The 12,175-nt window shown below is 42.8% G+C and overlaps 1 protein-coding gene across 1 annotated transcript; it reads right to left on the reverse strand.

Annotated features, from left to right (window-relative positions):
• On the reverse strand, nt 1-11,933 carry LOC109488169. The gene is made up of 11 exons (XM_019792337.1): nt 11,623-11,933; nt 10,107-10,315; nt 9,266-9,457; nt 8,562-8,703; nt 8,069-8,159; nt 7,117-7,753; nt 6,904-6,962; nt 6,229-6,365; nt 5,587-5,755; nt 4,984-5,076; nt 1-252 (listed from the first exon to the last, which is right to left on the reverse strand). Exons 2-11 carry the CDS (start codon nt 10,305-10,307, stop codon nt 138-140), a joined length of 1,836 nt encoding a protein of 611 aa, XP_019647896.1. The 5' UTR covers nt 10,308-10,315; nt 11,623-11,933; the 3' UTR covers nt 1-137.
• Between the last annotated feature and the right edge of the window lie 242 nt (nt 11,934-12,175).

The following is a 12,175-nucleotide window of genomic DNA, read 5'->3' on the forward strand; positions in this document are numbered from 1 at the left end:
TTGTTCAGTCGCTTAGTGTTAATGTCTTCATACAGCCGGTCCCGTGGGCCTGCTGGTGGGGCCTAAATTCATACGGTCCTTGTATTTTATACTGTAGTGCACACTAGTATTGTTTAGTAGTATGTAGTTCTATGTCTTCACACAGCCGGTGCTGCCGGTCTGCTGGTGACCCTGTTACTGGGCTTGACTCTCGCCTCTCGGCCGGACCGTGACACGTCAATCAGGATCTCGTCCCCATCCTTCACGTCGTACCTGCGGAGGAAACAACCAACCAGAGCGCGTCAGTCGTGGTCTCGTTCCCGTCTTTTTCGTGCATGCTGTTCCTTGGTGATATGTTTGTTTCTTTTATTTATTAGACTTCAAGTTGGGCGTTAAATACTTGTAAAAACTTTTTGAACAGGATATAAAGTATGACAAAACTACACTTCCATTTGATCGTTGATTATGGTCAAAGTCTGTCAACAGCCGGAAAGCCACGTCGAGAGTTCTATGCGTTTCTCTTTTCCTTCCGCGAGAGAAAGTAGTCCGTTCCACGGCTCCGGGCGTCGACTCGCCTCACAAGAAAGTTTACCGCGGGATTATACAATCACATATCTTCCTTATTGTAACTTATTAATAATATTTAGACTTCCTAATTTGCTCCCAATAAATTTTGGAGCCGAGAATGTACCTTTCCCCTTTCGATATCATGACCTGAAATTAGGCAATTTTAGTGCAATTTCCCCGTGTATTTTCACCTTGATGCAGATTTCGCACCAACAGGAAATTTGTTGGGTGAGAAAGAGCAAATCTTAAACTTTTTGATGATATTTGACTTATATTCAATTTCGAGTGCGAAACGGGTTTCCCCCGAAATTCGGTAAGGCCATGTCACGGGAGCAGGCAAGCAATTTTAGTGCAATTTCCCCGTGTATTTTCGCCTTGATGCAGATTTCGCGCCAAGAGGAAATTTGTTGGGTGAGAAAGAGCAAATCTTAAACTTTCTGATAGTATTTGACTTACTTTCGATTTCGAGGGAGAAACGGGTTTCCCCCGAAATTCCGTCAGGCCATGTTACGGGAAAAGGCAGAAATTTACACCAAATAGAACGCGCATCCCTGGCGCGCCCGTGTCTAAGCTACGTGTGTTCTACGGAGCGCGCTCCTCTCCTACATGTCCTATACATCACTAGATTTAAATTATTGTCTATCTATGTCTAAACTACTTTTAGTTAGACTACATTGGGTATTAATTCATCTTATATCTAAACAGGTTCTTTTGATTTTGCACTGAGAATATATGTTTCTGGCCCCTTGATAGCTACGGCCGATCTGAAAACTCGAAACCAGCGTCTGCCTAAACGCGGGGAAACATTATACTCTCGTAGCTTCCTGACCTTTGAAAAATTAATTATAGCAAGCAGACCGTTAGAACTAGAATACCTCACACATTGATTTATGATTGGGATAATTCAAAGAATAATAATTGGATCCTTTTTTTCTCGATTTGAATGGCACTGGGTTTAAACAGTTCTGGTCCCTAGTCAGGGCAGTGCAACATGTGCATTGTATGCTATGATTATTGGTAAGTTTATCCTGGATCTGTTATATCCAATCTACATGTATAGTCCATGTGTACTGCTTACTGTAATAAGATAACAGGTCCTCATGTCCCTAGTTTTACACAGTAGCATTTTTTTATTTCTAAAAGTGCTGGGCCTTGGGAAATCCCTAAACATATCTCTCTCACATACATGTTAATTGTCCTTTATATTGATTAATCAATTATACACAAAATTACCAAAGAGCCATTAAGGTTGCTTTAACATTTATCTCATTACCAAACAAAATAACGAAGTAGTACATTTTGTTGTGGATTGGGATATCAAATACTTGGGATATCAAAGTCTCATTACATTGTAGATCTTTTACAGTGCATATGTTATTTAACACATGCTTGAAAGTTAGAGTAGACATTGAATGATGAATCGAATATTAAATACCAAATTGTATTAACATTACAATAAACAAAATAAATGGGAATTAAGATCTCTGTACATAATACATCTTATATTTATCCATAATCTCAAGCTAAATATAACATCCTGGTATCCTGCTGGTGACAATCCTGTTGGCCATGGCTTTCACCTGCAAGATGGAAGAATAAGAAAAAAATCATTAAGAATGATATGACACCAAATTAAACCCAATTCACTCATTAATCAACATCAGAGAATTCTGAATCTGAAATGTTATTTAATGCAGACAAGCTGCCTATGTAAATGTTATCTATGAAATTAACATCCTGATCCTCACTAGTTAAAAGTCTTTCTGAATCAGAATCATCATGAATTTCCCAATTTGATCAATATGGAGTAAATTAAAATATTCAGGATGAAACGTTGAACTTAGAAGAAAGGCATAGAAGAAATAAGTAATTTAGATTTGGACTGTACAGCTTGTATAGAAGTCCCATTCCACCCACTGGGACTTCCAGTAACAGTTGCATAGGGGCTACCACTATTTATGTTGTCTACTATATTGAAGTTACAGTAAAAGAACCTTTTGTCAAGCTATGCAAACTCTTCCAAAGTCAATTTATCCAAAACCCCAGAAATAAATATTTATGAGAATCACTAAAATAACTCTCACCAAGGCAATTTCAGAGTTGCATTAAATCATCAGATTGGCTATAGGAATAAATCAACGCAGAAGTTATCATATGAAAAGGATAACTACACTGGCCTTCAGAGACAAAAAAGAAAATTATGGAAGACCTGAAAAGTCTCCTAAAAATTAGAGGTATAAAGAAATGTGCAAAGTTTCAAAATGAGAAAAAGAAATGTCATACTTTTGCATAGTTGCAAACAACAGGATTTGTTTTTTTAGAAATTTGGAACAGGTCCATTTCATGCTGGGGGTTTGGTATTTATCAAATGGAATAAATTTGGAGGATTCTTGATGAATAATGGTATTCATATATAAAAAGGAAGGCCAGGTGCCAGAATTGATACTATCCTTTAAATATTTTAGCATAGAAGCATAGAAGCAAAACTAGACTCTTGATCTCTTGATCATATTTTTGAGAGTTAACTCTTGCAGAATACAATACTAAATGAAGGGATTCTATAATATCACAATAACTATAGTATAACATTAAACTATGTTTGGTGTTAGAACTTTTGTGAACCAAAATAAAGTTTCCTTAATCATTTAAGTCCAACCACAGTAGAATGTGTCATAATCAGTACATTACTTTGACTTTTACATTCAAATGTTTTCTTTGACTTGTTTACATTTCTACATAAAGATCACAGGCATCCACAAGAAGTATTGGTTTATTTTAAAAAAATATTTCTCCAACCTTACAAGAAACCTGGTGCTATGCTATTTGAGGTGGATTTTAGGGGCTAGGGTCTTCCTCAAACTTCAACATTAGCACAATTTTGTTCTCACTTTTATTCTTAGTTATATATTTGTATTGGTTGTACTTGTTTAGTGTTAAGTGCCAAGTGGGGCTGTTATCAAAGTAAGTGACTGTATAACTTGAGTGCATTTCCACTTTGTCCTTGTCCTTTAACTTTTTCTTTAAATTTTCCTACTAATTTTTTTAAAGATGCCAGGAGAGAGTTTGACAATGTCATGGTTTGCCAGATACTTACCAATTTTACAGTTGGTGAAGCCTAGGATGATCTGAAAAAGAAATAAAAAATTCCCCTTGACATCTTATTCCTAATTCAATACTGAAATGAATGTTAGCTTTATTTTAATAATGAATGATATACATGCTCAACCACTTATTATAATTTTTACAAATGTCACAAGCTGCATATAAACATGTATATTGTGCACTGTTTTTTTTAGATCATCAAGCACTAGATAGAAGGTACAGGCATGCCTGTCTTTATGATAGGCATGCTGTGACTTTAGACACTACAGTAAGACATTGTAGCAATTTGCAGCAGTCATGCAGCTTTGTTGTTCTTGTATGGCAACCAGACATCACGTGATAAAGTTGGCGGGAATTTTTTGCACAAACACACACAGAAGGGATGATTTCTTTTACAAAGTTCGTGATCGATCAGACTCAAGTACAACACAACTACAGTATTTAGAATTCAATCTGTCCTCGTAAACATCTAACGACCAAGAGTCCGGGTCTAAACTTAGACTAGATTAGTTCACCGGAAACGATTTTACCACCAACATGATGTTTACAAGAAATGAAGCACATATACGCAAATTATTCAACATTGACCGAAATGAAGTCAAACGACAAATGATGAGGTTTAGCCATAAAATTGCAGAAAAAAGTGACCCCAGTTGGCATGGAATTGCAAATATATCCAGACTCCGCACCAACAGGATATTCATAATGGGAGAAAGCCAAGGGTTCAACACATTTTATCCACATATCGTCATATGCAAAATCAAGTGCGAAACGGGTTTCCCCCGAAATTCAAATGAGACGAAAATTCAGATCAGTCAAGGGCGGCCATTTTGTTCATTTCACTGTACACCGAGTTTGATCACAAAACTACACTAAAACTCAGAGAAAACCCCTCAAATATGGTTAGTACAGAGAGCACATGATATACACGTCTGATACGTACCGCCATCTTGACGCAGAGGCCGAAACTCGTGATGTAATCAGCTGTCAACCACTCGGATGAAATTTCAGCCCGCCGGCCGCGAAAACGTCGTCCTTAGCAACGGCGTTGCTATGGACGGCGGAGTGATACGCTCTGCAAAGAAAACTCGTTCGAAAAGCGTTCGATTCAGTACGTGGCTTTCCGGCTGGTCAATTCGTAGTTCGTCCTTCAAACCAAGTCAGTGTGAGGATATGTGATCATGAATACTGTGTTCTGCTACGTAATATTAGACATTTTAGCTTTGGCAAAAGTGCTAGCTTTGATTCTGACGTACGCTCCAAGAGGGAAAGTTCACTAACTGTCAAAATGGAAGGTTCACTAACTGCCAAAAGGGATGAACCATTAACGGTTACCTGCTGAGAGGGAGGGACTCCAGGAAGAGTTCCTGCATCTCGGAGCTGCCGTCCTCCCAGCTGCTCTTGGCCACATGGTACAGCCGGACCCACCTGTGGGGAGGTAAAGAGTGCATGTAATAGTCAATTTGCTGCAATAATTAGAAGTTCTTTTTTCCTTCGCTACATGTGGCCAAAAGAATGTAGGTGGCGCTTCTGCGTCGAGAACGTAATCCCCAGAGTTTGTTTCTCCCCTTGTCCTGGTTCGTCATATCGGGGTTTACTATATGCATGTATGTATGAGTGTGTGTTTCTGTGTTTGTGTGCGTGTGCTTGCGCGCGCGCGCGCGTGTGTGTGTATGCGTGCGTGCGTGTGTGTGTATAAAGACTGTGCGTTTGCGCGTGTGTGTACGCTGCACTCACCCTGGATACTGCTTGACGAGGTGCGCGCAGTAGTCCCTGAGTTTGCCGATGGTCTGGTTGGTCCTGCATGAGCGTGGCTTGTGTATGTGTGTGTGTGTGTGTGTGTGTGTGTGTGTGTGTGTGTGTGTGTGTGTGTGTGTGTGCGTGCGTTCGTTCGTGCGTGCGTGCGTGCGTGCGTGTTTGTACAAGGACTGTACTCACCCCGGATACTGCTTGACCAGATGCGCGCAGTAGTCCCTGAGCTTGCCGATGGTCTGGTTGGTCCTGAGCGTGGCCTGCTCCACGGTCCTGCCGCCGTACACCAGCCGGACCGCCGCCCACCGGTTAAACCCGCGCCCGATGCTCACCAGCCGCACCGGACTCAGATCACCTGGAAATAAAGAGCGGGGAAATATGCAGAGGAAAGCAGACATTTTCAATGTTTATCATAGGTTTTACTAAGCCTCTACCATCGCGGATCGCTGGAAAAATAGAAGACATTGGCCATAATAAAGGGAAAAGTATACCAGGGGAGTTAGCCGGCCAGCGATAGTACAATATAGATCCATGGGTCGCATATTGGACCCTTCCTGGCCGGCTAACTACCCGGGTATTCTACATGATTGGCCAATTTTTACTATTTTTCCAGTGATCCGCGGTGCCTGGTAGAGGCAAAGTTTTCCTTATGTCACCACAAGTACTGAAGTAAATGTATGAAATGTAGTAATGAAGTAAAATTGATTCTGAATGAGTTCTATCAAGAGCACTCTAAGATATGTTACCACTGGACAAACATATATTTCATATTTGTAGAGGTATTTCTATGGTGGATTTTGAGGCCGGTCACGAAGCGAGGCTCCTTACCGTGCTTTTCCTTCAGCAGTCGGTAGGTGGCGGGCCTGTCGTCCCTGTCCGCGAAGTGTCTCAGGAAGAACCGCTCGGCCTTCTCCCGCTCGTTCTCAGCCACGCGGCTGCCGTTCAGCTTCGTGATGCTGGGCAGGCTGGGGAGAGAGTGGGAAGAGGGTGGGGGGTTACAGCTTCTGCTTATCATCGCTATATGTAGCCAATGTAGGTGGCACTTTTGCCGGCGAGAACGCAATGCTAAAGTTTGTACACCCCCTCGCCCCGGTTCATCACTTTGAGGCTGACTATCTTATCCGCAAACGTACCACCTACATGTGTGTGTGCGTGCACTGCGTGCGTGCCGTTCAGCTTCGTGATGGTGGGCAGGCTGGGGAGAGAGTAGGAAGGAGGTTGGATGTTGGTGTACGGTAAATTTCTTTAAGGACACATAAAAATTTCCCTGTTTGTGAAACTCAAGAGTTCCCGCTAGCTGCATTTTCGCGTTCGCGTTGGAAACAATGGCATGCAGAAACAAAATGGCAGGCTGAACAAATAAGTTCGAGTACGAGGGTAGGGGTACAAAAACTACTTTGAAAAGAAAGTTACAGTACAAATGACCAAAATCTTTCTAAATAGCATGAAATATACACTTCGGCAGCTGCCATCTGGAATTTATGCAAGTAATTTTTAAGATACCTGGCGATAAAGAGTTGCCGCCTGTCCTCTGGGCTGGCATCTTGAAGTAGTGGAATTCCCTGAACGGACAAAAAAGGTTCAACATCGATATCAGCAAAATACGACAACGACTCCTGTCTCCGACTTGGATTTTACGGTTACAATTTCAATAAATCAAATCAAATCAAAATCAAAGTAGAAAACTACATATCAGAAAGCGAAGAAAGTCCTGACCTGTATTCTGAGCGTGTCCAGTTTCGGGATGTTCCGTAACCCCTCTAAGTCCCTCCAGCTGCATAGTGACGTGTCACTCACCGATAGGGACTTCAGCTCGGCGAATGGCGTCGCGTGGGCGTGGCCAACTGGGCGTGACGAAGTCGCATCTGATTGGCTGAGGGCCTCACTGCCGTTACCTGATTGGTCAAAAGTCTGGCAGCCATTCTGTGATTGGTCGGAATGATTTCTACTGCCATCTGATTGGTCAACAGGCTGGGTATCACCTTTACCTCCTGTTGGTGAGTCTTCAACGGCGCACTTTGATCTGAACTCCTCCAGGACGCATTTCTTGAGGTTTTCGAGACTTGACCTCGTCACCTTTCCCAAGACGTCGCGGACGAGCTCTCGAACTTCGGAGTAATCTACCTGGACGTCTTCCGCGTCGTCTTCGGACTGACTTTCCGTTTCAGAGCTGAGGACCGCAGCGGAAGGATCGTACTGAGATTGTTCCTGGCCTTCTTCGCGTATGGATGCGGTCTCGCTGCACGTTTTATCGTCTGCGGAGCTGTCAATCACCAGGCCTTCCAGCGGGTTTCCCGACAGCACCAGGGAGCGGAGAGACGGGAGGTACCGCAGCTTCCAGACCTCGTCCCAGCTATACATGGAAAATAGTAAATATCAGTGCGCAACAAAATCAGGCATTTCGGCAGAAAATATAGCCTTCACAAGTTTAGCGATTTTCAAACCTATTTTCCAAAGCCCGAATCCAACTGGATTTAAAGACCAGCAATATCTGTACAGGATGCCAGGGTAATAAGTTCACCACTCAAGTTCATCCCGTTTCCAATGTTTGACCTTTTACATTCTGCCAGTCTTACTCCCACGTGCTGTCAACCTACTCTGCAAACAGACACACAAATCCACAGCTCAGCCACCCAAAACAATACTTTCGTACCCGGGATTAACGTACCTTCTGATATGATTCTCACTCAGTGTCAGGGTCTCCAAACTTGCGAGCGCGGCCGAGTCGGCAGCACTGTCAAAATCTATCATCTCGTATCCTAGAAAAGTACAAAAAAGTAAGGCACATTTTATGTCAATGTATGAAGATACGATTTTTTTCGTCTACAGTTCATGTCTAATTCGTATCTACAGTCTATCCATTCAAATTCGGAAAACAATGAAGAAGAATGGCTTGTTTGTGCATGTGTGCGTACGTGCGTGTGTGTCTCTGTTGTAAGAGTTTGAATTGGTCAACCCCTTATTTTCTTTCTATATTTGGGAAGCAGACCCTTGTGGTCCCTTGTGGCTCTTTGGTGCAGAAGAATTTTTGAGATTGAAGTATGAGAAAGTACACTTTCATAGGGACTTGTTTTAGTGTATTTTACCATAGGCTTCTATGGGCAAAGGTAATTGTACTGTCTGCCCTGAAGCTACTTCTGCTCTACAGACACAGTACCGACCATTCTTGCAGAGGTGCAGTTCCTTGAGGCCCGGTAGGTGCCGCCCCAGCGCCGTGATGACGTCCCACGCCGCCCCGGTGCCGTTCAGCATCACGTGCTCCAGTCGCTGCCCAAACGGCTCAGACCAGCTGTCAATCAAACTCTGCAATATGACATATCAGGAGGTGAATTTTACTGTTTGAACACTCACCCACAACACAAACACATACAGACGTACACACATGTACATACACACGCACACACACACACTCGCGCGCGCACACGCGCACACACACACACACCAACACGCGCGCACACACACACACACACACGCACACACACACACACACGCGCGCGCGCGCACGCACACACTCAATCGCTCATTCACTCCCTCATTCATTCATTCATTCATTCATTCATTCATGCACTCATGCACTCACTCACTCACTCCTCACTCACACTCACTCAATCGCTCATTCACTCCCTCCCTTCCTCATTCATTCATTCATGCACTCATTCACTCACTCATTCACACACACTCACTCATTCATTCACTTATTCATTCACTCCCTCGCTCATTCATGCACTCACTCACTCACTCACTCGTACATTCATGCACTCACTCACTCACTCTCATTCATTCATTCATTCATTCATTCATTCATTCATTCATTCATTCATTCATTCATTCATCCATGCACTCAATCACTCACTCACGCACCCACCGTGTCGTTGTTTAGGCTGTTCCAGCTGAAGTTGACGGACTTGACCTTGGGCAGCGCGGACAGCACGGACAGCACTTCCCGCCAGCTGGACAGACAGTTGCCAGACAGGTCAAGGTCAGCGATGTTGGGGCACAGGTCAGCCACGCCCCCTGGCGGAATCCCGGCGTACGTGATCCGCTTGTGATCCAGAACCTGAAGAAGGGCAGATCGTTCGTTTGATTTTGTAAACGTAGCCTTCCTTAATTGCACGCGTGCCTGTACTGGTCGGCGTTAGAATTTTTTTTTTGGAGGGAGGAGGTAAGTTTTCTGATTGTACTTAGATCTCAAACTATCTCTTTCCTTAGCCTACAGAACACGGAGGTTTAGCTGTATTACGGAGGTTAGTTTTTTTACCGCAATAAGCTGGCGGTGAATGCGAGGTAGAATATCTGCATCTCGTCTTTGAACCGCCAGGCGGACACGCACACAGAAACACAGACTGAACAGGTGTCTCAATTTACACCGAGGTATTGTTCTGTTTTAACGTTTAACGTCTGGCTACTGTCTGGGATTAAAAACAAAAGGTAAGGTACGCTATGTGTTGTATGAATATGTGAGGGGGACTGTTTTTCGTCAACAACGCTTATTCGATATTTCAGGCTGGACTCGTTGACGATTTTAACCAACGCTTAACTTTCGCCACCGTTGTTTTATTTATTTATTGTTGTTTTATTCCATTTATGGCTTACTTCAGGCACGTGGCCCAAGTGCTCAGCTAATTGTACCATAAAATAATCAAGACATATTGTACACAATAGACTTCTTACTAATCTTAAACTTAGACGTCCAAGTCATTCCTTACCGCCGTCTTAAGGTGCCCCAGCTCCGGTTTCCCGCTCCTCCTGGCCTCCTTGCGCGGCGTCCTGGGTCCCGTCACGAACATGATCTGCACGAATTCTCCGCCTCCGTCCCCGAACCCCTCATCCGGGTCCAGACAGTACTTGTCCCGCAGGGCCTGCACGAACGAACGCGCCGTCGGCTTCCTCTGGTGCTGGCTGGTCATATTCACGTCTGAAATGTATGAAAGAATGAATGAATGTGTGGTTTATGAATGAGTGGTTTATCCCCGAACCCTTCGTCCGGGTCCAGACAGTACTTATCCCGCAGGGCCTGCACGTAGGACCGCGCCGTCGGCTTGCGCTGGTGCTGGGTAGTACTCATGTTGTCTGAAATGTACAGCAAGAAAGAAGCAGGCAAGCCTTAAAATCACACAAAAATTTAAAAGTAGTTTTAAAAGTTTTAATACACGCGGCTCTGGTGGTATGGAGTTCTTTCTTTGGTGCTCGCTGCCCATGTCTGAAATGTACTAACAAACTTACTAAAAACAGACGTAAACGTAAACGAAGCGGAACAGACAAGCCTTAAAAATCACACCAATAGTAGTAGTTTTAGACGAAATATACGCTGTGGCGGTATATATATAGTTTTTCTCTGGTGCTCGTTGCCCATGTTGTTGGATCTAGTTGCAGAAATAGTAAAAGTCAAAGGTTTTCCAACCCTTAAAATCACCCCAAACTATAGTTTTAGACGAAGATACGATCTGAACACTCATTTAACACCTGTTGGTGTTATATGCTACGAGATGTAGTATTACAAACACACGACTATGAACTGGGGGCAAGCAGGTCACATACTATTTTCAGAATCCGTCATTAATTATTTGTTAGTTTTAGTATTTTTCAAATCCATGGAGCCTGATCTATGGTAATGAAATTTCTGATCGCACAGACAGATCCCAGGCCAGCTACTGACGTCACTGCATGACTCAGCTGCTTATTTTAGACGGTCGGTCGGCATTCCTGGTGCTGAAATCATTTTCCCTGTTCAATATCTTAAGATCAACGACGTTTATTGCAGATATCCGATTGTACAAAAAATTTAAAAAAATTCGTGCTGCAGTTACACAAAGTAAACTTTAACTATTTAGTTAAAATAAATCACATACTTGCTCTGAAATTGAATATGTATACATATAAATTGAATGCATGTACATGTGAATTCCGTATTCAAAAATGCATAATTTGAATGAAATTTATTCCTAGTTGCAAGATACTGAATTTGGAAGTGTCTAAAGTAAACAAATGAATATCATTTATTCACAGGAGACACCTGTCTCATGCACGTCGACGTCGACGTTACCTGGCGTTCTACAATGTCACAGACGGCAACACTTAAACAAATCTTATTTCAAGACGTATATATATATATATCATAAATGCCACATGTAAAGATATCATATCTAACCAGTCAGCACATGCATTTCATTCAAAAATCACAACAACACTGTCACAAAATCCATAACAAGAATCGGGACATACCTGTTTTTAAAACTTGCCAGGTAACGTACTTCGAGGATTTGAAAGTTTGGAAGCGTCTTGCGATTTTCCCCTAGCAACGGACGGTATATACGAGCTTGACCACCTCTGTCTTTACGTGGGTGAAGTAATAATAAAGAAATAATAAAACGAGTCAGTCCAGTAACACTAACACCAGTGACTCACTCACTCTCCGTTACGTTAGAACAGTAACCAGTATGGCGGCGGCCGGTCATTTCAAAACATAGCACTGGTGACGTCACCAGGTAAACAATCGGGTCAGCTGATCGCAGGTGTTCTGTGTCACGTGATCGCAGGTGTTCTGTCACGTGATCACCTGGGCCCGTCCATGTGCGGGGGGGTCAAGAATTTCCATTGACATTGTTTAGAGCAAGGAGGTTAAAAAAGTTAGAGTACACAACTTTTATAACAATGATTTTCAAAATCAGCTTTGCTTTTTTATTCTTATATAACTTTTTTTAATACAATTTTTGGTCATTTTTCAAGGGTTGAAGGTGGTGAGATCCCTCTCCTTCTTCGCTTGTTTACAGTGGAC

This window comes from Branchiostoma belcheri, unplaced genomic scaffold (assembly GCF_001625305.1).
Source record: "Branchiostoma belcheri isolate BF01 breed outbred unplaced genomic scaffold, Haploidv18h27 scaffold111, whole genome shotgun sequence".
Lineage (NCBI taxonomy): Eukaryota > Metazoa > Chordata > Leptocardii > Amphioxiformes > Branchiostomatidae > Branchiostoma > Branchiostoma belcheri.

Excerpts from the sequence above, each read along its gene's own strand:
- LOC109488169 (XM_019792337.1), bottom strand. The coding sequence starts at position 10,307 with ATGACCAGCCAGCACCAGAGGAAGCCGACGGCGCGTTCGTTCGTGCAG. Across the intron at positions 6,366-6,903 it reads CGGCAACTCTTTATCGCCAG|CCTGCCCAGCATCACGAAGC; the intron begins GTATCTTAAAAA and ends CTCTCTCCCCAG. Across the intron at positions 5,756-6,228 it reads ACTGCTGAAGGAAAAGCACG|GTGATCTGAGTCCGGTGCGG; the intron begins GTAAGGAGCCTC and ends CTTTATTTCCAG.